Consider the following 27,787-nt stretch of genomic DNA (forward strand, 5'->3'; position numbering starts at 1 on the left):
AGTGACTCCTCCATATTCCACACTGTGATGGAAGGCGAAAAAAAGTTCAATCTCTCCCTTCGTTGTCCTCCAGCGGTCGGGGGCCTCTAACCTTCCATTGACGGGACGATCTTACTCCAGTTGCCGGCGGCGGGCCTCCTCGTCGGGGTGATCAAACTCTTGCATTGGGGGGGAATCTCAGCCCCCCCCCTCCGCGCCAGGCAATCTACTCCGGCTCTGGGCTAGTTGAATGTCGTGCGGTTTTTGGAGCTTCCCAACGCCGGTCTCAACCCGAGACTGCGAGCTCCTTGATGTTAAAGTCTGCATGCCGCGTTTGGAGCGTCGATCCCAGGCAAGGAATCGGCTCTGATGGTAAGTTCACGCCCCGCGGTGGGGCTCAAAGTCAGTCCCGAGCAAGATGTTAGGCCGCAGAATGACCAGAGAAACGATCTGGAAAACAATCGCATCTCCAGCAAGGTAAGAGATTGGAAAAAAAAGTTTCCCCTGACCCCCCCCCCCCACATAAAACAAACCAGAGAACATTAACACATACTTTTTAAACACACTAATCCCATTTAATTCTCTCCACATTCCTATCATCGTCCCTCAGATTCCACCATCACTTACACAATTGGAGCAATTTACAATGGTCAATTAATCAATCAACTTGCATGACATTGGGATACTGTTTAGGAACGCACAGTGTATTGCTGGTGTTTGATCCATTGGGCACTTGTCTCAGCAGCCTTTAGCAAACTATTACAAATGCACCTGATGCCTCTCATTGAAAGAGAACTGCAGTTAAATTAACCAGAGAAGGATTATGAGTGAACACCAGGATGTCTACATTTGTGTAACTGTCTGATCCTAGTATTTTATTCTCCGTGAAAGCAGCTGCATCGTTTACCTAGACATTAACCTGTTGCATTCCTTATAGGATCTACCAGAGAATGAATTGCTTCACCCTCCCCTTAATATCCGAGTGGTGGACTGCCGTGCGTTTGGCAGATACACCCTCGTTGGCTCACATGCTGTTGGGTCCTTGAGGAAGTTCATCTATAGACCACCTAACAACACAGTTCAGAACTGGGCCAATGCAGGTATGTTTATACTTACAAAGGTATAGAAAGATAGCACTGTATATTCATTGGCCTTCACGGATCTGTCAATTTCTCGTATCTCTCGTGCCTGCTCACTCTCTCCTGACTTCACCACTTGGAAACTTGTCCCTTATGTGCCCATCACACCACTCTGTGAACATGATACATTGGACTGTGAGGCTGCAGGATTGGTCAGCTTGTGATCTTCACATTTAGCTAATAGTGACTCTTTCCAGTCATTCTTTGGCAGCATCAATTTGACCATCTCCAGACTTTTCATCTACAGTAGATTCTGGCAAGCAAATTCTCAATTGTACTCTATTTTAATTAATTTATAAAGACTTCTATGAATGCATTTATTTTCATTTCAATAACAATGAACGATTTTATTAATAGTTAAATATTTTGTCATCAATTAGCCTTCCGTGAATGTGTCATGTATTTTGTGGCTTTTGAAGGCGGAGAGGAATTCATATATCAATTCCAATTTGTCAAAGCAGAAACTACAATAAATCACAAAACATGGCCCAATGTATTAGCAGCTTTCCAATGTATTTTTACTGTTCCCCACTCAAATATTACTTTAAGGTCTAACCGTTAGATCTTGTTTACACATATATGCTAGAGGCCATTGGTTTAAGATGTAAACATGATCTGATTTTGAAGAACTGAGACCTATCTCCCATATGTCGAAGTTATCAGATATTTCCAAAACATCTAGGACTTGCATGGTAGTATGGTAGGAGCATTGGAAAGAAAGTCTGGAACATCCAATATTATTATTATAAACATGTTACATCATATATTCAGATGTCCATAACAATAGATGGGATTTGCTTTGTTGAAAACAAGACAGTTCCAGTCATTTTTGTAGAATTTTGCACCCCCTCTCCATCTGTGAGGTGAGAAAGCAAGGAGATGGGGAATTGGTGTGTATAATATGGTGCTGGTGGGAGCACCTGCATGCAGGGAAACAGTCATGTCCTTGATCATCTCAAGCCATGTGAGAATATTTCATGATGAACTAGCACATTCATTTCTTGCCATTGAAGGGAAGAAAATCATATGTTAATTCATCACTGAAATAATGTAAAAACTTATATAAACTTGAATGAGATATCACCATGCTGCCTATATATAAAGCTAATGTTTGATAGGTAATTGTTTATTCCATAATATGGGATAAAGTTGTAACCTTGTGCCGATTCCTTGTGTTTGTGTTAAAAGCTGTGTTCAGTGAACTACAACAATTGATCCAATGTGGCACTTGGATTAATGGAGAAAGCTGAACATGGTAAATAAAATGTTTCACAGAAAAGCTGGCAGGATTCCCGTGCATTTCCAGCATTTTAAATTTTAGTTCTGAACTTCAACGATTGAGATTTTGCAATTTATTTCCAATAAACAAAATGGACTCTGTGAGGGTAGGTTCTATTTCAATCTGGGAGAAATGGACTATCTTCACAATTCCATTCAGGAAGACCACTCATCAAAGGAGCCATTCACAGCCTTTGCAAACAATCAAATTACTGCAAGAAATGTCAGTATCTGATCAGTTTCATGGGTGTACCATTACCCAATGGTAATGGTAGCCTTTGAAAAACAGTGCAATTTTTAGAAAGTTACATGAGCTGTTTCTGAGCTCAGCTTTGAATAAGTGCAGATTTCATCTTGCATCACATTTTACATTATCAGAAGTCAAAGTTCTTAGTGGTTTATGTGACTATCCTAAAAAAAACCCCATCACTCCAATTTGGATATACTTGGCCACGTGTCCATGTGATCTTACATTCACGTGCCTTTATTAACTTTTTACCTTACCTTTTATCTCTGCAGTCTTTTCTGTCCATATTCTCACACTATTTACTCCTTGTCCTGTCCTTGTCTTTTTCTGTGAATCTCTCGCACTCCTGGCTTCCTCTGGGTCTCTGCTCAGCCAAATTAATGAATGGATACTTGGCTTTGGCAAATGGACGCCCGATCTCTCCTCCTGTAGGTGATATCAACATTAACATGGAAACAGACATTCATGTGAAGAAAATAGAGACTGTAGTCAAGCTGGATGCTGTAAGTATGCCCTTTGTTTTAACTTTTTCATGACCTTTTCCATAACCTGTAACTGTAAAAAAAAAATTGAGATGCAGAGATTTTCTCCACTGAATCGAATGACGGAGTATATCAAGGTTTTCTAGCTATCCCAGCAGGATGATCTTTAATTTTCTTAAATAAGACTTCTGCTGTGAAGTTGAGAGACCATTTCGCGATTAACATGTGTTGCATGGGTCCCCCAGGGGTCAGAGAATCAGCAATGAGTTGGAGATTGGTGCTGTAGTTCTACAAGATCACTGACTGTTGTGACACTTCCTGAGTCAGGAGGAATCTCTCCATTTCTCTTCATTCATCACTGTCTCTCTAACCTGAGGTGCTCACACAATCAGATGAGCTATGCTTGTAGAGTTAATAGATTTTGCAACTATCTCCCATATTGAACAGATCAAACTTTTGCATTGAGGTCTACAGACGCCAAGCTTCAGCTTGCAGGCTCCCTGTTTGATCTCTGCCCAAGTAGTTCCCTTCAGCCAGGTCAGCACCGAGGTCTCGGCAGGCAACCTCCTAGTGTGAAGAAGGTAAACCATCAGATATGTTGCAGTAGCTGCTTCCAGCCTCGTATGTCAAGGAGGATGGGTCAGAAACTCAATGAAATAAGTGAATGTTGGCATTAGCAAAGAAAGAGTGGCTGCTGAGAGGAATCAGCAGGGCCTGAGTAACTGGGGCATAGGGGAATTCTTGCATCCTGAAGCCTGCTGTTGTAGCACTGGCAAATGGCTCGGGGCATTTCACAATTCCAATCAGAAGAACCACTCATGTTTGAATTGGATGGATAATCTCATACATTTCCTCCTCCTGGCACCAACTGAATGTACAAACTTGTTTCTGTAATGAATGGTATTTTCCCCACTGAGGTGAATGAAATAGACCTTTATGAAATGTTTGTAAGAATGAAAGAAACAACTTTCACAGACAACAGTAAGATAAAATAAGATGTGTTCATCCATTCCAGACCAAACTTTTCACGTGAAGCTGCAGTTGATGTAAAGTCATGGGGTCCCACAGGATAGAAGCAAACCCTTCATCCCCACTCATCCTTGCCAACTAAGACATCCCTTCAAAGCTTGTCCCATTGTCCCTCATTCAGTCCATATCCCTTTAAACCTTTCCTATCCACGTACCTGTCCAAAATGGTACCTGCCTCAACTACCGCCTGGCAGCCCAGTCCATATACCCATCTCCCTCTGAATGAAAATACTGCCCCTCTGGTTCCTATTAAATCTTTCTCCACTAACCTTAACCCTATGTCCTCTGGTTCTTAATTATCTTACCTTGGGTAAAAGACTGTGCATTAATCCTATCAATTCCCTTCATGATTTTATACACCTCTACATAATCATCCAATGGCCTCCTGCCACTCCAAAGAAATAAAGTCCTAGCTTCCCCAATCTTTCCCTTTCGCTTAGGCCCTCAAGTCCTGGCAACATCCTCGTCAATCTTCCCTGCACAATTTCCAGCTTAATTACATCATTCCTTTAGTAGGGTGACTAAAAGTGAACACAACATTCCAAATGCGGCCACCAGCCTCATCTGTGGGGTTTAATTCTGTTGAGTTGCACTTTCTTACTTTATTAGTTGACTGTTCACGTGGAGTTGTAGAGTTTCAGGATTCACGTCAGGATATGGCAGTGACATGGCACAAGCTTGCTTTTGTTTTGTATTTTAATTATTTTTGTAGCAATTTGCCATGAGAGTTCATGCTGTCCAAACATTCATAAATGTTTATATTATCTATGTGAATCGTGTTCCATTTATGTTATTTTTCTCTATTTATAATCAAGAGGGGAAAAAAAATTAGTTCATAAATGTACAACCAATTTTGTGACATTGACATCATCTCATTTTGTCTGTTTCCATTTGATGACAGAACTCTGACGCTGTTGTCAAACTTGATGCGGTAAGTTAAGATACCACTGATAAATCTCCACGTGTCAGAGCACTCTTCACTACTTCATTAACTCTTAAATCCATGTAGTTCCTGATTACATTAACTATTATCTGAGGGGTGCTTCTGAACAAAAGCTCATTTGACAAAGGTTTCCCCACGACCTTTTATCCGCTTTGCAAATCTTGCTATTTTGCACACACTACAAACCAGCTCGATGCATTCCTCCAATTGCCCTTTTTGATCTCCACAGACATTAACATACTGTATGCACTACTATCTTTACCATCTCAGCATACTGAAGGCAAAAGTCATTTCAAGTTCCCTACTCCGGGACCTTGCATTCCTCATGTTATTTTATCCCCGGTTAACCTTCAAGCCACCAAAATCAATGCATGGCATCGCCAACACTCTTCATTTCTCTTTCTTTATATTGCTTATTTGCTTCCAGTCTTAGCAGTGTTCTGACACAGTGTTGATCATGTTTCTGCATTAAAATGCAAGACTAACAAAATATTCAGACCTGTTGTGCAAAAATTGCTTACAATTGTGAATAGGTTAGCAAGTCAAGTTCTGTAATATATATGAGCTCGGCAACGTAATCTTGTGATGCATTACCTGTTAAATTGCCAAAGGGGTGAAGTTCAATGTAATGCTACTTTGGCAGTAAAAAAATGTTACATGAGATTTGAATACGTGACAATGTTTGGAACAGTCCCTGCCCTCTCACCAGGCTTGTCACTTAGCAATTGCATCAGGATGTAAAAGTTTTTTTTTAAAGTAACTCTAAGTTGCATCCAAAAAGTGCCAATGCTATTTATATAACTGAAGTTGACCACAATTGAAAGGAATGTAGACATATGTACTGGCTCCACAGGAGCAAGGACTCTAGGCAGGATCTCGTCAAACCTGCAAAGGGACACTGCCTTTTACAACCAGGGAAGTCAGGGAAGCCCATCGTAATAGCAAGACATGAAAGTTTGGATGCTTGTCACATTTCTAAACTGGACTTCCTCTTTGCCCAATCTAAAGAAAGCGTTTTTTAAAACCTGCCCAGTGAGAGATGGTAAGATACTGAGACTTTTTTTAAAATATGAGTAATTTAATATGATTTCAACTTTGGAAGTGGACAACATCAAGTTTATCAGTGAGAACAGCAACTAACTAATTTCCCAACCCATCCCGTTGCCTGTTTTGACTTGCAATTAAATATTTCAGCAACAGAATAGCATTGTTAAAAGCAAGAAAAATGCATAAAGAGATCAAATAAAATATTGCTGCCTCTTCCACCAACTGCTTATGGGCACTGAGAACTAAACAACAAGAGAAACATTCAATTGCTCCAAGTGACTGGTACTTTCTTCACTATGTATGTTGTCATGTTTCTAGATTGAAGATGAGAAATCTAAAAAGAAGAAGAAAAAGAAAGGTGATGAAATAGAAGAGGAGGAGCCAGATGAAAGCATGCTGGACTGGTGGTCAAAATATTTTGCCTCCATTGAAACTCTTATGGAGGTATGCCGTGAATTTAGAGTGCTTCTGTGTTTATTGAATAATGTGATCCAAAGATTGAATCACAGGATATATTTACCAGTATGTGATGCAAGGTAAAACATCTTAAGCATACGAAATAGTATACCACATTGTGTTCTTAATATTAATGCCACAATAGAATCAAATGGACACATCTTTTACACTAAGCAGAGCCCATTCATAGTGCACCAGTCAAACAATATTATAAAGAAAGGTGACATGTTGCTTAAGAAGGAACTGCAGATGCCGGAAAATGGCAATGTTTCGGTCCGAAACATTGCTTATTTCGTTTGCTCCATAGATGCTGCCTCACCCGTAGAGTTTCTCCAGCCTTTCTTGTTTACCAAAGAAAGGTGACATTTGCTTTGGCACTGAAATATTGCAGTGGGTTTAATTTAGCCACTTTGATTTCTAATAAGTGCCCTACATTGCTTGACTTTCCCAGAAAATTGTCACAAGAAGGGGTTCCCTCCATCAGTCTTTTAAAAAGTACTGCAGGTTTATTTCCAAGTCGCTGGTGTCAATATTGGATTTCTGAAGCCTAAAATATTCCTAGAGCTGTTACCTTCAGACTCCAGCTAATTTTGCAGGATTACTTTTAGTTTAGTTTGGTTTAGTTATTGTCATGTCTACGGATATATAATGAAATGATTGTTCTTCATGCTATCCAGTCAAATAACATAATGCATGAGTACAATAGATCCTCTTTAGGAACAGCACACTAAGTTGCCATGTACCGGCGTCATCTTGCTGCTTCCAAGTGTCTGGAATATCTAATCTTAGCCCAAGGAGTTATTCTTACTTATATTCTCACTTTAAGGCAGTGTTCAGAGGTAACATGCAGCAATCAAAGTGCATGCAAGCCTAAAGTTTCCTCACATGAGTTAATCCAGTTGAGGGGAGTTTGCTGATTAGGTATCAGGGCTAAAAGCAGCAACTGTTTGCCTCGCCAGATGAGGCTTCTATTATTGCAGATCATCCATTGAGCAGGGCCTATTTAGGGAGACTCTTCTTAACTAGTGGCGGCCATCTGGGGGATTATTTGACCAATATTGTAAACGGTTCCAATGTTGCGTGCAAATCTCCTGCAGTCCACGCATTCTCACACTCCACCAAATCCTGCCGCAGAATAACACTGATCTCATTTGATAAGGAATGCACAAGAAAAACGACGTCGCATTATCCTGTCATTTAATATGTGACTTTTGTTTAATTCAGAGGGTGATCTTGTGAATTTCTTTCCAGCAACTCCGACAGCAGGAAGCAGCTGCAGCTGAAGCAGAGGAGAAGGAGGATATGGAGATAGCAGCAGAGGGTAAATGGAGGGGGGGAATCTAATCCTCTGTCATGGAAAATGATTGAGGAAATGAACCGCTCCCCCATGCATGTGCTTGTGCCTGCTGTGAAATGCATATGGGCTGTGGCATTGTGGGGGAAAAGCTCAACTATTGGGAGCACCTTAATTAATTGATGAATTGATGCTAATCGCTGGCTGAATGATATTGGCAGGTGGTTAGATAGGTGGGAGGTGTTAACGACAACAGTGATTTTTTACATATATGGTACCTTTTCTGCAGTAAAGGTAGTTTCATTTGCGTTAGCCAGCCAGAATTGACACTGAGTCACGATAGAACACAATAGGACAGACGCTAAAGGTTTGTTTAATTGGGCAGAATACAGAGTTTGTTTTATTAGAGGAAGGATTTCCAGAGTTCAGGGGCATGATCAGGGAAAGGAATGGAAAGCAGTGGTGAAGGGGAGCTCATGGACAAAATGAAGGAATGTAGAGAACTCAGAGAATTATGTTTGGAGAGCATCACCCGGATTGGGATGGACAAGACCAGGAAGAATTTAAACACACAATCAACAGTTCACATGGCCGCACTGATCCACAGTTATAGTTGTACAATATGGAGACAGGCCCTTCGGCCCAAGTTGCTCATGCCTACCAACATGCCCCATCTACTGTGGTCCCACCTGCCCATGCTTGGCCCATAACCCTCTAAACCTATCCTATCCATGAACCTGTCCAAATGCCTCTTAAAAAATGTTATGATAGTACCTGCCTCAACTATCTCATCTGGCAGCTTGTTCCATATACCCACCCACTATGTGTAAAAAAAGTTACCTCGGGTTCCTACTAAATCTTTCCCCCCTCACCTTAAACCTATTTTGTCTGGTTGCTGATTGCCCTATTCTGGGCAAAAGACGGCATTTACCTGATCTAATCCTCTCATGATTTTATATAGAGATGTATAAAATTATAAAATCACCCCTCATCCTCCTGTGCTCCAAGAAATAAAGTTCCAGCCTATTCAACGTCTTCCAATAGCTCAGGCTCTCGAATCTTGGCAACATGTTAATAAATCTTCTCTGCACCCTTTCCAGCATCTTTCCTATTACATGGTGACCAAGACTTGGTGACTAAACTGACCAGCTGACACGGACAATGCAAGTAGTTGTGAGGGCACCAGATTCATGGAGGGTAAAAGATCAGTAGACTGACAAGGGGGGCAATGGGATATTCTGGCTGGAGGTAATTAAGTGAGGCTGTCAGCAGTAGCTAAGCTGGAACAGGTAGAGATAGCAAATGTTATGGAAATAAAAGTATCCTGGAATTTTGTATTCTAATTGACTGTTTATTATTATGAAGGGATGCTATTAGCATCAATTTATCTTTGCTTTTACTACTCTTATTACAATATCCTATAAGTTTACATCAAATCACGGAAATCCCATTGAGTTCATGACCTTTCTGTGTGACTGAGATTTTGCTGTCATCCATAAGAATCCTCTTAGGATGAAGTGGGATTTTTAATGGAAGAAACTATAGGATATTTAATAAGGCTGAATTGCAGAGATGGCTTATTATCTTCAATGTTCAGCATAATGATTGGAGTGACTCATGTACCAATCTTCTGTGTTCATGATAACTCTAAGCCTCTGCCTACTGTGAGTGTTTTTGCTTTGCCTGGTCACCATTCATTTTTATCACGACAGAATCTGTCACTCATCCACATTACTATGCCCTCATGAAAGTTGGCACGAACTGGACACAAGTATTGTCATTGAGATCAGAGCACACAGTTTATGCAGCAATTACTGCGCCTATTTGCACTTGGAGAAGGGACCAAGTTTTGTATTTGCAAATGACAATCCCAAGCAATTATTCTTTACTAACACAAGGTTTTTTCAGATCCTTTGTTCCCAAAGTTGTTATGAAAGAAGTAGTTGAAAGAGGATTAGATTGTCTAATTATATGGTATGATTTGTGTTTAGGCTTTCTACAGCTGGATTAATCTGCAGTGGTAACTTTTAGGTGCTAGTTAACATGATAATTTGTTGAAGTAGACCTGAAGGTATTAGCTTTAAAATCTTCGAGAAGGTAGCTTTATATTCTGATTGCTTAAATTTCCAATTCCAATGTTATTGTTTCTTTACTTAAGCTGAACCAGCTTCACTGTTTTTGCAAATACAGACCTTAACTTGATAGCCACGGTTATGTTGCTAATCACATCCTCCTCTTCTCCCTCACTCTATCTCTCTCCTCTCTTGTGTGCCCGCACGCTTACACACAGCCTTACTGGTACTTTAATACAAATATTCAGTACATTTCTGAAATTGGTCACTTCATCTTAATTGAGCATAAACTAATAGATTTAAATTATTGAGATATTGCTGGAGAAAAATGAATGAATGCAGGTTGATCAGTTACATCAGTGCAACTTGGGAAAATGTATATTTTACAAATATTCAAATCAAATCCAATGTTAGCTGATTGAATCTCGGCTTCAAGAACTTTAAAGATAAAATGAGAGGGACTGAGGCCATCAAATAGAAAAGTTAACTGCATTAAAATTATGAATAGGTGGATCCAGCATATGGATGAAATATTTATTTAATTGACTTTGGAAACATATATTAGACATTTGAAACGTCAGTTCCCAAGGGCAAAAATAGTGACTGAAAAATCATTTTTGAGTGTTAAATGAGAACCAGTGTCTACACTGAAGAATTTCAGACTATAGTGCACTCAGTAAAAGTGAATGAGTTCAGAGTAACACGCAAAGTGTTGATTTACGTATAACAATACCACCTACCAGATCGGCACAGATATCAGGCATTTGTGAAGAATTTTCCGTAAAACTGTGACCAAAATGAACAATTTCAAATATAATTGATTTCATTGCCTGCTGGGTACACTAAATTAAGGTAAAAAAATGGTGATCCAACCCATGAATCCTATCAGTTTTAGTTGTTTATCCTGCATTGAGTTGGTGGTTTATTATGGAATCTGTTTATAGGTTCATTGTTTCATTCTGCACTCTCTTTTGGACCCTAGTAATGTTATGGTCTAATTGTCCTTGGGATTCAGTAGTTTTCATTGTGATCCTGTTTATTCTAGCATTAGTGGTTTGTTTTAGAACATAGCTCCTTTTCCATCCTAGCCCAGCAGGTCAAAGTGTCAACTTTCATGTCATTCATGCTTGAGTGTTTTGTGCCCATCCTCCTTCCTCCATATTCAGAGATCAAAATTGATGACTCTCCCATGAAAGGCACAAAACCGTCCAAGGGGAAGGTCAAAGGACAGGATAAAGAGAAGAAGAAAAAGCAGCTGGAAGTTGTTGAAAAGAAGGATAAAATTAAAATTGACGAATTACGCGTAAGTACAAAAGTCTTCAAATATGTTTGGTTCCAAATTGTTGCTCTGAAAATTCTGAACAATCAAAAGAAAACTCAGCTTTTTACTGCATAGAGCAGTTGGCTTGATTCACATTTACACCAGCCCATGCCTTGAATAAACCTCAGCATTATTGCTCTGTGACTTATGGATTCGAGTGGATCCTGAGGTTCCACTGATGGACATCCCTGGTGGCCATTCCACATCTCACATTGAAAGATCTTTTCCACTCATGATTATGGGCATTTAAAATTGGTTCAAAAGGAATTAAGAATGGGGAAAGATATTTTTCAAATAACTGCTAATAAAAATGAATGTAGTTAAATACTTTAAACCACTAAAATTAAAAGAAATATAAAATAAACATTTAAATCTCACTGTTTTGTTCAAGAAGGAACTGTAGATGCTGGAAGATCGAAGGTACACAAAATTGCTGGAGAAACTCAGCGGGTGCAGCAGCATCTGTGGAGCGAAGAAAATAGGCGATGTTTCGGGCCGAAACCCTTCTTCAGACTCAGTCTCAGAAGGGTTTCAGCCCGAAACATCGCCTATTTTCTTCGCTCCATAGATGCTGCTGCACCCGCTGAGTTTCTCCAGCAATTTTGTGTACCATTTAAATCTCACTTACCTTTCCAATGAAGGTCAGTGACATAGTCCCGATAAGGCAGCAATGGCAGGTATAAAGCTGAAAGGCTGGGGATATGGTGTGTCCAACCCCTCATTTCACATCAATCGGAAGCCACCTCTGGACAGGGCTGAACAAAGGTCCAGTGCCTTCCATGCTTCTGTGTTGTGTTGAACAGGCATAGAAGTTATGAAACAGCTGATCTACAAAGAACACTCCTCGCCGGCTGTCTACAATGAATTGAACATTGCACTTAATATATTTAATGGACATTGCACTTAATATATTTAATGGACATTGGACATTGCACTTACTATATTTAATGACTTGGCTTCAACTGCCTTCAGTGCCAAATAATTCCACGTTCAACATTTTTCAGGTAAAAAAATGTCACCTCATCTCACTCCAAAATGATCCAACCCATACCCCTAGGGTCTGATCCCTATTCTGTATTTGTACTTCACTACACTGACTCTATCTGATCTATTCCAAGGCTCAGATTCCAGGAGGTATCTAGCTGGAAAAAAAACAGCATCAGATACTGAGGTAAAGCACCCATACTATGGAGCTTCTCCATGGCACGTGAAACTAGATCAGGCCCCGTGGGAAAATAGGAGTTGAGTACGAGACATAATTCTATTTACAGAATGCTCTGTGTGCACCTCAGAATAAAATTTGCGACACGTTTGTTATAGTCGTACAAATTCATACAAAGTCATTCAAAGAAACAGGATCTTCGGCCCAACTTGCACACACTGACCAAGATGGCCCTTCTCCATTAGTCCCACCTACCTGCGTTTAGCCCATATCCTTCTATACCTTTCCTATCCATGTCTGTTAAAGTACCCCAAAGGTGCCGTATATTGCCAAATGTATTTGAACTTAAAATATTCACCTCCTCCGATGTAAATTCAACAGAATTTACAACAATCCAATGTTGAAGGATTTATTATCTGACTTCAAAGCAGTTATGTCTCAAATATCAAATATGTGTATTAATAATTAAAAAGTGAAAATATTTAAATGTGGAGAACTCCAAATGATAGGTTTTGAATATGATCAGTATCTATCAAAAGCAAGTGACCTTCAGGATATTCTGCTCATCTTCTGGTACTATAAATAGCTGACAATAATCCTGGAAGAACAACAATTGCCCAATCGTGAGCATTTTGCATGTAAGATTGAGTAACATGCTTTCCATTCCAATACATAGGTTTACCACAAGGAATTGGAAACTGAGTTTGGAAACTTTGAAGACTGGCTGCACACATTTAATCTTTATCGAGGTAAAATCGGAGATGATGACGACAGTGCAACAGATGATGAAAGAATTGTTGGGCGCTTTAAGGTGAGTAAAAACTCCAAGAATGTAAAATTAAATAACACCCGTTTAAATAGAAGAAAAGGCCATAAAGTGCTGAAGTGAATCAGCAGGCCAGGTAGCATCTCTGGAGAACATGGATAGGTGTCCGAAGAAGAGTACCAACTTGAAAAGTGGTCCATCCATGTTCTGAGTTACTCCAGCACTTTGTGTCCTTTTTTGTAAACCATCATCTGCAGTTCCTTGTTTCACCAATTAAATGGACTTGGATAGCCACTTATCAAGAATAATATTTGGAGCATTGGGAAAAGAGTGGGGAAATGGGACCAACAGGATTGCCATACACTTAAAGTGTATTCTCAATTCTATGATTCCACAAATATAATTAAATATTATTAAAATGCTGATGAAAGGAATTAATTGAAAAGAAAACAGCAGCTAGGACAATATCAATTTATTTTAGTTGTGGTGGGTATTGAAATATATTCAAATTGTCAAAATGTAAATTTGAATCTGCATTTAAGTTTTCAGCTGCTGCTAAAGCTCAAGATTATCTAAATCTAAATTTATTCATTTTGGTTTTGGAAACGGAACGCAATAATACTGGACCTTTCCCACAAGATTGTACATTGTAAACGTTATTATTTTTTTACAAGAATATGAATAAAGTTCAAAAGCTGTGCCCTTTATATATTTTCATAAATTCCACATTGCAGTGATCTTGCAGTTGGGGAACTTGACATCACTACTTAACTCATAAAATGTTTCAAAAAATAAATAATAAAACACTTCCTCATCCAAGGATTTTTGATGGAGTGTTATTATAGAGGTAACATAGAAACATAGAAAATAGGTGCAGGAGTAGGCCATTCGGCCCTTCGAGCCTGCACCGCCATTCAATATGATCATGGCTGATCATCCAACTCAGTATCCTGTACCTGCCTTCTCTCCATCCCTTTAGCCACAAAGGTCACATCTAACTCCCTCTTAAATATAGCCAATGAACTGGCCTCAACTACCTTCTGTGGTAGAGAATTCCAGAGGTAGTTTAACGTCCCATATAAAGCAGTGATCTAGTGTGCCTTATCAACAGTGGGGGGTTTTGGATAACACACATACAAATGTAGCAATGAGCTGCAACGTGCACTAGCAGAAAGCAGCTTGGTCATTTTGAGGTCATGTACTTTTCACCAGGATCACCGCTGAGAAACTTGATTAAATGTTGTTCAAGTTTTGCTGAAGCTGTTTAAGACTACATCAAGCACATCTTTAGTGCATCTGAGAAATAGAGTTTAGACATAAGGAACTGCAAATGGTAGTCTTCCAAAGAAAACCAACACACAAAGTGACAGAGTATCTCAGTGGGACAGGCAGCATCTCTGGAGGACAGGCAGCATCTCTGGAGGACAGGCAGCATCTTTGGAGGACAGGGAAAGACGACTGCCCACTACAATCAGTCTGAAGACGGGTCAGACCCGAAACATCCTCTACCCGTGTCTTCCCAAAGATGCTGTCTGACCAACAGAGTTACTCCAGCACTTTGTATTTTGTTTTGAAGAATGAAGTTAACTATTTCAAACTTTTGTATGAGCGCAATAATACCCTCTTACCTTCTGTGAAACATGAGAGGACTGAGTGGTGCATTTAATGGAGACATTGTTCTCTGGGAACAATTACCCTTTCTTAAAGAAGGGTAATAAAAATGTTCCTGTAGTTGGTTTTAATGTAACAGCTGACACACTGAGCCAGATCCATGCAATGATTTGCTTTGACAAATGGATGAAGACATTTACTTTTCTGGGGGAGGCATTACATTTTCTCTTGTTAAATGTAATATGATTCAATAGCTGGTTATTTACAATCTAATCGCCTGCACTTTTTTTTTGGAATAGTATTGTGATTACATGTAGCCTGAATTAAAATTTCACTTTAATCCACTTTGCAAATAAAACTGTCTGACACATCTATCTCAAGGAAGTAAGCTTAGTGGCCTTAATGGATAAACTGCTTCTAAATATATATACTTATTCACGTACCAGGTTTCGTGTAGTGGTGTCACCTTTCTCTTCCTTGTGTTTTCAAAAATCCATGCAGGGCTCTGTTTGCGTATACAAGGTGCCACTACCAGATGATATTGCTCGGGAAGCTGGGTATGAACCAACCTTTGGAATGTTCCAAGGCATCCCAAACAACGATATCGTCAATGTTTTGGTCAGAGTATACGTAGTAAGGGTAAGTAATGACCAAACAAGTCACAGCAAAGCTGGTGAGTTTCATTTTGGTTGCGGTGGATGAAACATGAACTTATTCTGCCCATCAAACAGCCTGGTATTTTTTTCATCCAGAGTTAAGTCAGCACTTTATCCCACTTTAATTGATTAATTGAATTGAATGAATTAGCATAGAACACGACTATAGTTGAGCGTGGGAGGCCTGTGAAAAATTCCAAGAATCATCAGGTTTGCAGATTCCGCAAGATGTCTTGTGTCCAACCCGAGTGCCATCTATTCGGAACATTGCCACAAGGTGGCACCAGCTTCACACACTCACATGAAGAACATTTGAGGTAAAGTCCGTGAATATGACACAACAAGGCTGTTTTAGCCTTCACATGGTGGTGGCCCAGAATCTTTCTGATATTTGTCAATCAATCAGCCAGCCAGAGATATATTAACGTGAGACAACTTAAGTGCATCTGATAATCAAGAAAATTAGAATTTTTCTCATATCTCCGAATGTATGCAAGTGGTCTTGAATAGTGATTCAAAGGAATTAGTGAATTATTTATACCACTAAAACAGAAAGTATGGTAAACTGAAATGAGGGGGAAAAAATGTTTAAGGAATACCATCAGCCACATAACTCATCAGAAAAAATACACTGACCACTTATTTCCACCATTACTCTAGTCTCTTCCAAAATAATTATGGCTAAATGGGAGAAATCCTGTGGGTGTTCTAGGTAGGGATAGGTAAAATGTTGAGATATCAATCCAGTTAAATGTTGGATGCTGTTCCTTCATCTAAACTTAATGACATCAATAGATGCACCACAACACTATTCCTGTGTTTAAATTCCAACACATGAGGATATACATTTTCATTCTTGATCATTCACCAAATTTTGATTTGGTGAATACTCTTGGGCTTGTTCGCATTTGAGTTTTATTGTTGTTTAATTATTTGTCTTAGGCGACAGATTTACATCCAGCTGATATCAATGGCAAAGCAGATCCATATATTGTCGTAAAATTAGGCAAAACAGAAATCAAAGACAAGGAGAACTATATATCCAAGCAACTCAATCCAGTCTTTGGCAAGTAAGTCCTCTAGATGAGTCCAGAAAACACTGAAAATAACTTTCTATGTTTTACATAACCAAACCATAAAAAAGGTTTGCTATTCTGTCTCGCAACGCTCTCCGCTGCTATTTGAAGAAAGTAATTGAATTTTGAGGTGGGTTCATTGGATAGATTCTTCAATAATTTGCAATTGGCCCATTTTTACTGAGTATCAATGATTTTACAATCTGGTATTGTCGTTAAAGCAGGTGTTTTAGAGCAAACATCTATGTCAGTGTCATTCGTCTCTGCCTCATTGCTCCTGAGAATAGGCGCGAGATGGAGGGAGGAACTATGTTCACCCACTGCTGTCACAATATGCCTTCAGTTTAACGGTCGTGGATGAGGAACATTGGAGGGTTGTCAATGAATGTTATCACGTGCACCTTTGATAACCTCAGGTTCCTACAGCCTTTGCTTATGTTTTAAATCCTGAACCAAATTCAGACTGAAATCGGCCAATCTGCTTGGATTCTAACACAAAAGCAGAGAAGCAGTCTTTGGCCTGATCCATCCATAAATGCAGCTTTTGAAATCTACTCTCTCCAAGATTCCAGCCTCACTATGTGGGTGTATCGTTTAGAGATTTCAAGTAGGTGTTTGTTCCCAGCATTAGATACGATAGATCTTTATTTATCCCAGGAGGGAAATTGGTCTGCCAACAGTCACAAAACACCAGAAGATCCATGAAACATGAAATTAAAGTGACGAGTCCAGGATTGGGGATGTGCAAAGATTGGGGAGAGGGGGGGAAAGGGAAAGGGGTAGTCCACCTCCACGACAGAAGAAACATCCATAAAACATGAAATTAAAGTGACGAGTCCAGGATTGGGGATGTGCAAAGATTGGGGAGAGGGGGGGAAAGGGGAGTTAGTCCACCTCACGACAGAAGAAACATAGAAACATAGAAATTAGGTGCAGGAGTAGGGCCATTCGGCCCTTCGAGCCTGCACCGCCATTCAATATGATCATGGCTGATCATCCAACTCAGTATCCCGTACCTGCCTTCTCTCCATACCCCCTGATCCCTTTAGCCACAAGGGCCACATCTAACTCCCTCTTAAATATAGCCAATGAACTGGCCTCAACTACCCTCTGTGGCAGAGAGTTCCAGAGATTCACCACTCTCTGTGTGAAAAAAGTTCTTCTCATCTCGGTTTTAAAGGATTTCCCCCTTATCCTTAAGCTGTGACCCCTTGTCCTGGACTTCCCTAACATCGGGAACAATCTTCCTGCATCTAGCCTGTCCAACCCTTTAAGAATTTTGTAAGTTTCTATAACATCCCCTCTCAATCTCCTAAATTCTACAGAGTATAAACCAAGTCTATCCAGTCTTTCTTCATAAGACAGTCCTGACATCCCAGGAATCAGTCTGGTGAACCATCTCTGCACTCCCTCTATGGCAATAATGTCCTTCCTCAGATTTGGAGACCAAAACTGCACACAATACTCCAGGTGTGGTCTCACCAAGACCCTGTACAACTGCAGTAGAACCTCCCTGCTCCTATACTCAAATCCTTTTGCAATGAAAGCTAACATACCATTCGCTTTCTTTACTGCCTGCTGCACCTGCATGCCTACCTTCAATGACTGGTGTACCATGACACCCAGGTCTCACTGCATCTCCCCCTTTCCCAATCGGCCACCATTTAGATAATAGTCTGCTTTCCCGTTTTTGCCACCAAAATGAATAACCTCACATTTATCCACATTATACTGCATCTGCCAAACATTTGCCCACTCACCCCACCTATCCAAGTCACCTTGCAGTCTCCTAGCATCCTCCTCACAGCTAACACTGCCCCCCCAGCTTAGTGTCATCCGCAAACTTGGAGATATTGCCTTCAATTCCCTCATCCAGATCATTAATATATATTGTAAATAGCTGGGGTCCCAGCACTGAGCCTTGCGGTACCCCACTAGTCACTGCCTGCCATTGTGAAAAGGATCCGTTTACTCCTACTCTTTGCTTCCTGTTTGCCAGCCAGTTCTCTATCCACATCAATACTGAACCCCCAATGCCTTGTGCTTTAAGTTTGTATAAGAGGGAGGAGTTATACAGCATAGAATCAACCCAGGATTTGTAGTGGAAACCAAGCGGAAATTAACCAACAAGAACAAGTGTCATTTAAGCACACATCGAACTAAAACATTCCACAATGTGTATCCTTTGATCGCTGAACCGACATGTGAATTGCAATTTTATTTGCTGACAAAGCTTTTTTTTTGTGTCAATTACTTATCATCAGAGCATTGAAAACCTGTCAAAAATTGCCATTTCAGTCTATCATTGTATAACTTCTTCATCAGATCATTTGATATTGAAGTCACGTTTCCAATGGAGTCTATGCTGACAGTCGCTATATTTGACTGGGATTTAGTGGGTACGGATGATCTAATTGGAGAAACAAAAATTGATCTAGAGAATCGCTACTACAGCAAACACAGAGCAACGTGTGGCTTTTCGCAGCAATATTCAGTGTAAGTAAAAGAACACTTGTTCAATGTGGTAAAGCAAAGGGGGAATGTTAACTGCTGCCTATAAACCTACCCGAATAAACCTGCCACTCTCAACCACTTGTTCATGTTTGTACACTTGAACAACCCGGGGATTGTTCAAGTGTACAAACCAATGCATCAACAGTCTATGATCCAAATGCTCGACCAAAGTGTGTATTCAGAACAGCTTGCTGGTTTTCAACCTGCAAAGGTTAATAGGCCAAATTAGTAAACAAGTCCTAGTCATACAGCACAGGAACAGGCCTATTGCCCCCACCCATCCATGCTGTCCAAGATGCCCTATCCAAGCTAGTCCCATTTTTCTCTAAAGCGTCCTATCCATGTAGCTGGTCAAATGTTTTTTTGATATTGTACCTGCTTTAACTACCTGCACTGGCAGCTCGTTCCATATTCCCACCACACCCGCTGTAAAAATTTGACCCTCTGGTTCTTATTAAATCTTACTCTTCTCACCTTAAACCTATGTCCTTCTTAATACCCCTACTCTGCATTCTTCCAATCTCTTCCCCTCATGATTTTATACACCTCTATAAGACCACCCCTCAGCCTCCTGTATACCAAGGAATGTAGTCCTAGCATGCCCATGTCCATCGATAACTCAGACTCTTGTCCCTGTTACATCCTTGTAAATCTTCTCTGAATTTTTCCCGTTTAATGGCATCATTCCTGCAGCAGGGTGACCAAAACTGAACATAGTGCTCCAAGTGTGGCCTCATCAATGTCTTGTGCAACTGTAACATAACATCACAACTGCTTTGGGGCCACCTCCTGCACCTACACACAACTGACTGACTTCATCCACTTCACCACCAACTTCCATCCAGCACTCCAATACACCTGGACCATTTCCGACACTTCCCTACCATTCCTTAACCTCACCATCTCCATTGCAGGGGACAGACTTCTGACCGACATACACTACAAACCCACTGACTCACATGGCTATCTGGATTACACGTCTTCCCACCCTGCCCCCTGTAAAGACTCCATCCCCTACTCCCAATTCCTCCGCCTACGCCGCATCTGTTCCCAGGATGAGACATTCCATACCAGGGCATCGGAAATGTCCTCGTTCTTCAGGGAACGGGGATTCCCCTCCGCCACCATAGATGAGGCTCGCACCAGGGTCTCATCCATACCCCGCAACACTGCTCTCTCTCCCCATCCCCGCACTCGCAACAAGGGCAGAGTCCCCCTGGTCCTCACCTTTCACCCCACCAGCCGGCAAATACAACACATAATCCTCCGCCATTTCCGCCACCTCCAACGTGACCCCACCACTCGCCACATCTTCCCATCTCCCCCTATGTCTGCCTTCCACAAAGACCACTCCCTCCGCAACTCCCTTGTCAATTCTTCCCTTCCCTCCCGTACCACCCCCTCCCCGGGCACTTTCCATTGCAACCGCAAGAAATGCAACACCTGTCCCTTCACCTCCCCCCTCGACTCCATTCAAGGTCCCAAGCAGTCGTTCCAGGTGCGACAAAGGTTCACCTGTATCTCCTCCAACCTCATCTACTGCATCCGCTGCTCTAGATGTCAGCTGATTTACATCGGGGAAACTAAGCGGAGGTTGGGCGATCGTTTCGCTGAACACCTCCGCTCAGTCCGCAATAACCTACCTGAACTCCCGGTAGCTCAGCACTTCAACTCCCCTTCCCATTCTCAATCCGACCTCTCTGTCCTGGGTCTCCTCCATTGCCAGAGTGAGCAACAGCGGAAATTGGAGGAACAGCACCTCATATTCCGCCTGGGCAGCTTGCATCCTAATGGCATGAACGTTGAATTCTCCCAATTTTGCTAGCCCTTGCTGTCTCCTCCCCTCCCTTAACCCTCGAGCTGTCTCCTCCCATCCCCCTGCCCTCGGGCTCCTCCTCCTCCCTTTTTCCTTCCTTCTCCCCCCCCCCACCCCCCATCAGTCTGAAGAAGGGTTTCGGCCCGAAACGTCGCCTATTTCCTTCGCTCCATAGATGCTGCTGCACCCGCTGAGTTTCTCCAGCGATTTTGTGTACCTTCGATCTTCCAGCACCTGCAGTTCCTTCTTGATCACAACTTCTGTACTTGGTTCCATTACTGACAATGGGGACCGTACCAAATGCTTCACAACCCCATCTACCTACAATGCCACTTTCATGGAACTTGTGCACCTACACTACACTCTGCTCTATAATATTCTCCAGGACCCTATCATTCATTGTGAAAGTCCTGCCCTGGTTTGACTTCCCAAAATACAACACTTTACATAGAATTAAACTTTATTTGCCATTCCTCGGCCCATTTATCTACTTTATCAAGATTAATAATAACCATCTTCACTGTCTACGAAACCACCTGTTTTTATGTCATCTGCAAAGTTACTAATCAATGTACCTTGTACATTCACTGATAGTACAGGGGATATATGAGAACCATTCAGACTTAAGAAGTGTACCATGAGGTTATTAAGGTCTTGTGTTTGTAGCAGTTCACTGCTGATTACTGAGCCTCTAATGTGTACCAATGTTCTTGTTGTCAACAGTCATGGATACAATACCTGGAGAGATCCCATGAAACCTACACAGATACTGACAAAACTTTGCAAAGAAGGCAAAGTGGACGGGCCTCACTTTGGACCTGGAGGAAAAGTAAAGGTCGCTAATAGAGTCTTTGCAGGTCCAACAGAGCTTGAGGATGAAAGTGGTATGACGTAGTCGTTTTAATCATTCAAATACTTTTCCTCTCTATCCTCTCAAAATCTGACAGCAACAAGAAGATACAATGATTTGGTTTTCTTCAAGGAATATATTTCTATTTGGGAACTGTTCACATTTTACTGTACAATAAACCCTTGTTATAACGGACCAGAGGGGGAGGATGGTGTGCTCTATTGGCATTAATGGCTAAGGTATTATTATGGTATAAAAAACAACTACAGTTGCTGGTAAATTCACTAAAGGACCTCAGGTTTTTGGATCTTTGGGGTCGCTTCTGGGGAGGGTAGACCTGTACAAAATGGAGGGGTTGTACCACACAAGACACAAATTGCTGGAGTCGGGCAGCCTCGCTGGAGAACATGGATGTGACATTTTTGATAGGTGGCCCTTCTTCAGAGTCTCGGCCCAGAACTGGGCCTGGAATCCAGGTGAGTTGACGGTCCCGGCCTGCTAGTGGCCGGGAGAGAGGCGAGGATCAGCGGAGTCAATGGTCACAGCTCGCGGGCGGCTGGAGTGCAGGTCATGTTAGGCGGTGGCAGGCGCATCTAGAATTGGCAGAGGAAGGTGTGTGAGCTGACGGTGGCAACAGTAGATCCGGCCTGGATGCAGCACAAGCTGAGCGGATGGCCAACGCTGCCAGCATCCGGGCAGCTGGCTGGCACTGCTGCACAGATTGCCAATGCTGCCAGCATCTGAGAAGGTAGCGCAAGCCAAGGGCGGTGTGGCTGGGCATTACTGCAAGCGGCAGTGGAGGCAGCACGGGTAGCAGCTGTAGGTAGGCCAGTCTGCTATAACCAAGGGATTATTGTATGAGAATGAGTAGGCCAATGTTAGCTGACCTGTTCCACTATACAATGTTAACTAATTCCACAACTTCATAATCTTGAGATAAGACCATTCAGAACCAGTCCTTCGGGTTGACCTGTCACTTTCATGTCTCCTCTCAGGAGTGAAGAAGGAGACGGATGAACACGTCGCCCTTATTGTTCTGCAGCACTGGGAGCACATGCCGCGTGTTGGCTGCAAGTTGGTCCCGGAACACGTGGAAACAAGGCCTCTGCTAAACCCTGAGAAACCAGGCATTGAGCAGGTAGAGTAAACTGGAGAGACAAGAGCTGACGGAAAAGCTCACACAAGGTAATATCATCGGTGTCTTGTCACAAGTTCACAAGTCAAAGGAGTCAAATTAGGCCATTCGGCCCATCACGTCCACTCCGCCATTCAATCATGGCTGATCCCTGCCTTCTAGTCCCATTTTCCTGCCTTCTCCCCATAACCTCAACATCCACCAGGAGTACATTGAAAAGTCAATGATTACAACCTTCTAACCAGAGTGTTGGTGGAAAATCATGAAGCAGCAGGTAAGGCAGTCCAAGGACACAGATGGTAACATTATTGTATATCAGTGCAGCAAAGCTGATGTCTGCTTCCCATTAGAAGAGCAAAGCACTGCAAAATCTGGAAATCTGAAACACTGAAGAAAAATGCTCAACAGGTCAGGCAGCCTCAATCGAGAGACAAAAAAAGTTAATTATTAGTTTGGATGAAAAATCATTGAACCAAAATGTTAATTCTGTTTCTCCAAAGAAAAAAAAACTGAATTGACATTTCTGTCTTCAGCACTTTTCACTCTATTTCTGAACCCTCCTTGTGGCCTGTAGTGGATTTGGTTGTTCTAAAATCAAAACCGATAATGGAGTCTGCCCTGGTCTCATGCTTTAGGTCAGATTTTGTGAATTTCAAGGAAGTTCTTGTGTTTTCAGAGAAATTTCAATAGCTTTCAAGGAAATCTTGAATGAAATCCAGGATCATCAAAGATCACTTCCATCTGATTGAATATTGGCCTGGAATCCCCAGGATGGTGCTCAGTTCCAAGGTCATCAATGCTCCTACCTGGAGCAAGTGTCTCCGAAAGCAGAAAATGTGTAAACACTCAACGGATCAAATAGCATCTGTGGAACGAGAAATTTAGTTAACGTTTCCGATCAAAGATTCTTCATCATTTTACATAGGGTTTTCAAGCTGAAACCTTATTTAATTCCCTTTTCCACAGTTGCTGTCTGTCCTGCTGGATGTTTCTGCAATTTCTGATTTTACATTTTTTAAATATCATACCTGTTTTTCAGCGATCTGTCATAATGAATTCCATTCCTGTTACCTTGAGGGGTGATCTTATAGAGGCATACAAAATCATGAGATGAATAGATCGGGTAGACGCACAGTCTCTTGTCCAAAGTAGGGAATTGGGAACCAGAGGACATGGGTTTAAGGTGAGGGGGGAAAGATTTAAGAGTAACCTGTGCAGCAGCTTTTTCTCACAAAGGTGGTAGGTGTATGGAATGAGCTGCCAGAGGAGGTATTTGAGGTAGGTACTATCACAACATTTAAGAAACATTTTGACAGGTACATGGATAGGACAGATTTAGAGGGATATGGGCCAAATACAGGCAGGTGAAACTAGTGTGGATGGGACATGTTGGTCTGTGTGGGCAAGTTGGGCCAAAGGGCCTGTTTCCACGCTGTCTGATTCTACGACAAATCTATCCCACTGCTTAAAAGTTCCACCAAGAAAACCTGGTACATTATTTGCAGATGATGCCATCCAAGTTATTTAAGATTTTAGTTTCTCTCTCATGAATGCAAATGCACAATTGTAGAAAAAAGCATGATGGAAGAAATTGCCTCCCTCAAGCAATTGAGGAATTATAATTCTCACACCAGATACCTGATGAGAAACCACTTTTGTTGCTTACCTGATGGAAAACTGTTTGCAGTTACTGTATGGAAAAATAAACCTAATGGAATCCTTTTTTACGTATGCATCCGGACCCAATGATGTGTTTTGATTTTTTACTGGTGGTTTGAGCCAAGATGTCACCGAGGCTTTGCAAAAAATTGTATGATATTTTTAAAAGATAAAATCACAAATTGCAGCAACATCCAGCAGGTCAGACAGCATCTGTAGAAAGAGGAATAAAATAATGTTTCAGCTTGAAGACTCTTTATCCAAATGAGGGATTGAAGTGCAAGCACAGTTTTTTTACTTCCCAATGGGACTGGAAGATTAAAGTAATTTAGTTGAGGCAGGTGAAGTGAACTTTAGCCTCTGCTGCTGCAGAAAATCCCCATGACCCATGAGCTGTGAATTTGACTCCTAAACTAATTCTATCATTGGAGATTGGAGGAAGCATTTTGCAAATCAGTGCTATGAATAATTAATTTGCAATTTCCTTTCTATTTTTTCAGGGTCGTATTGAACTGTTTGTTGACATGTTTCCAAAGGACCAGGCCGCACCAAGAGCAGCGACTGATATAGCACCAAGGAAACCAAAAAAGTAAAGTCTTCTCATATTATTAGATGTGTTGAGGTTATTGACAATAATTAAACACAACTCACCTTTTTATGCCTATTACAATTTTCTACGTTTTTCCTCTAAAGTGGACCGCTAGGCAATTGGGGAGAAAGCCTGTTCAGCATTTCTAATGATAAACAAAGGCTTTTCATATCAATTCATTGATGCATTGCATCTGTGAATTATATTTTTGCTTCAGAACAGAACAAATCTCTTGTAATTGTAAACCACCAATAATATTGTTTTACTTCTATCGAAAACTTCACCTCAAAGTTTCTTTTTTCACAAGGAAGAGACATCAGTTTGCATTATTTGGGAATTACCACCCAGTTCCTGCTTTCAGTTTATATCCTAGTTCTGCTTCACCTGATTAGCTCCACAAGTCTCTACTCTACAGCTGACAGTCAAAGGCATTCCCATGGATACTATTGCTTAAAACCACAGCAAATGATTAAAACTATCATCATTATTTCTCAAAGGTTCTTCACACACAGAGGAATGTTTTATTGTTTATAATGGAGGTTCCTTTCCTTTGTCACAGCTGTCTGCGCATATTTAATCTGAACAGGGATTCCAATTACCTCGTGTACCTATTTATTGATTTATTCTTTTAATAACTGCTGAACACTATGATGATTTATTAATTCATTAAGCAATTAATAGCCAAAACAATTCATCTTTCTTACTGCAGGCTGTGACTGCTCACTATGCTATCATGTTTGAGGTTTATTTCTGTCATGCTAGAGGCTAATTCGCAAGATTTACACTTAGCCAAACAATTTGTGTCATATTTATTCAGATATCATAATTCTTTAGCCTTGTGGTCCCATTGTGAACCCTCGCCCCTTGAAACATATCTTGAAAATTAGCAGCTTCGCATTAGTATCTGGCCAATTGTAAACCCTGTAGTCAAGCCACGTGCCATGAAAATCAGAAAACTTCCCGATTGAATCACAAGTGCCTCAAAAGTGCAATAATGCAGATAACATTTTATCACCTCAAACATCATCACACAACACAATAAAGTAGAATGTGAGAACATAGAATCAGTACTAAGATATTTAGTCCTTCCACCTTAAGTTTGAGTTCAGAGATTATGAGTGCCTTGGCCTGACATTTCCTTGTATTTCCCAGTACCTTTGGTTTAAAATTGGCAACTGAGCAGTTGTTTTTTGTAAATGAGAGCTTCAAATTTCCATTTCACTTGGGGTACAGAAGTGACTTTTAAATTCAATACGAAAAGGCCTGGTTCGAACTTTCAGATTAATCAGTGAATATAATTTCTCTGTCTTTCCTTTTAATTCCCATGATAATCTTGAAAACTCAAATCCCACGCATTTTTAAATTCCAGGGAACACAACCTTAATTTGTTTAATCTCACACTGCAATGTAATTGTGTTATTCAGGAGCCCTTCTTTGTATAACTCCTAAAGCATGGTTTCTGGACCTCGTATATACTGCAGATATGGTCTAATCACATCTGAGTTTCATGAACTACATTGAACAAATACTTGTGAACTATGTGCATAACTCCTGCTGTACTGAGAGGAGACCGTGCTAAACATTGGCTCTGCATTACTAATATTGCTGATATTATTGATAAATGCTGATACTTTGTTGCCCCCAAAGGGATATGTTCCAATGCTCCAAAATATTTGTTTTCCTTATAAGTTCTTTTTCACCTTTGCTCCATAAGTGTAGTGAGCAATGGAGTTCTATGCAGCAAGACAACTGACCAAGAATCAATATAGGACATTTCATAGAAATACTCTGCGTGTATTCTCAGAGTTTCACAGTTCCCTTAAGAAATGTGAGGAAAGGAACTTTGCTTCTATTAAAAGCAATCGGAAGGTCCACGGTATTAAGTTAATACTGATCAGACGCATGCAACTTTCTGGGTAGGCATTCAATATTACATATCCCTCAGCATCTTATCCTGTCTTCCTTCCTCCCTGCCAGATATGAGCTTAGAGTCATAGTTTGGAATACAGATGAGGTTATCTTGGAAGACGATGATTACTTCACTGGAGAGAAATCTAGTGACATTTTTGTCAGGGGGTATGTACAACCGTGTGACGTGTGTTGGGAGTGTGAAGTGTGGTTTTGTTTTCTAATTTTTCTTTGTTGCTTTTGTTGTTAACCAGTTATGAACTGCGTGTTGTTATTTGGAACACTGATGACGTTATTCTTGAAGATGATGCTTTCATGACAGGAGAGAAGATGTCAGACATCTATGTCAGGGGGTAATGATTCAATTGCACGGCTCATCCCCTCCCCTCTATGCTGAATAATTCATTCATTCCCCATCTTACATTGCTGCAACATACTGGAGCTATTTGCAATTGTATCTAACTACATTTCAGATACATATCAAGCATATTTCTAGTTCCTCAAGCATATTGAGTAAAGCACAATGTTAGGTATTAAAAAAAGAAAGCACTGACTTTTTGAGAAATTTGTTGTAATAGGACCCCATGTTCATTTGAATTGGCAATTCTTGTTAGTGGAGTTTGAATTGGAGAAAAATAATTTAACTTCTTAAGCATGCAGTATCTTCCAATGTGTTTAGGCACACTTCTTTCTGATCCTCAGAAGTATATGAGAAAATATAGGACTATTATTTTTCATTTCTAATCTCAACCAGTATT

The 27,787-nt window shown here is 40.9% G+C and overlaps 1 protein-coding gene across 6 annotated transcripts in view; it reads left to right on the forward strand.

Annotated features, from left to right (window-relative positions):
* otofa (otoferlin a) overlaps positions 1 to 27,787 on the forward strand; it is a 255,023-nt gene that overhangs the window by 214,874 nt on the left and 12,362 nt on the right. For 4 of the 6 annotated variants that reach the window (XM_055635424.1, XM_055635421.1, XM_055635425.1 and 1 more), the window contains 14 exons: positions 917 to 1,079; positions 3,076 to 3,146; positions 5,056 to 5,085; positions 6,463 to 6,588; positions 7,852 to 7,921; positions 11,133 to 11,269; positions 13,126 to 13,260; positions 15,328 to 15,465; positions 16,425 to 16,552; positions 18,884 to 19,054; positions 21,612 to 21,772; positions 22,734 to 22,876; positions 25,033 to 25,121; positions 27,099 to 27,197. In XM_055635424.1, the coding sequence (XP_055491399.1) occupies positions 917 to 1,079; positions 3,076 to 3,146; positions 5,056 to 5,085; positions 6,463 to 6,588; positions 7,852 to 7,921; positions 11,133 to 11,269; positions 13,126 to 13,260; positions 15,328 to 15,465; positions 16,425 to 16,552; positions 18,884 to 19,054; positions 21,612 to 21,772; positions 22,734 to 22,876; positions 25,033 to 25,121; positions 27,099 to 27,197 (1,661 nt within the window). Of the gene's footprint in view, positions 1 to 916; positions 1,080 to 3,075; positions 3,147 to 5,055; positions 5,086 to 6,462; positions 6,589 to 7,851; positions 7,922 to 11,132; positions 11,270 to 13,125; positions 13,261 to 15,327; positions 15,466 to 16,424; positions 16,553 to 18,883; positions 19,055 to 21,611; positions 21,773 to 22,733; positions 22,877 to 25,032; positions 25,122 to 27,098; positions 27,198 to 27,283; positions 27,383 to 27,787 lie in introns of all 6 variants that reach the window. The other 2 variants (XM_055635427.1, XM_055635423.1) reach the window with 1 other exon arrangement.

The sequence above is a fragment of the Leucoraja erinacea genome, chromosome 5 (genome assembly GCF_028641065.1).
Source record: "Leucoraja erinacea ecotype New England chromosome 5, Leri_hhj_1, whole genome shotgun sequence".
Taxonomy (NCBI): Eukaryota; Metazoa; Chordata; class Chondrichthyes; order Rajiformes; family Rajidae; genus Leucoraja; species Leucoraja erinaceus.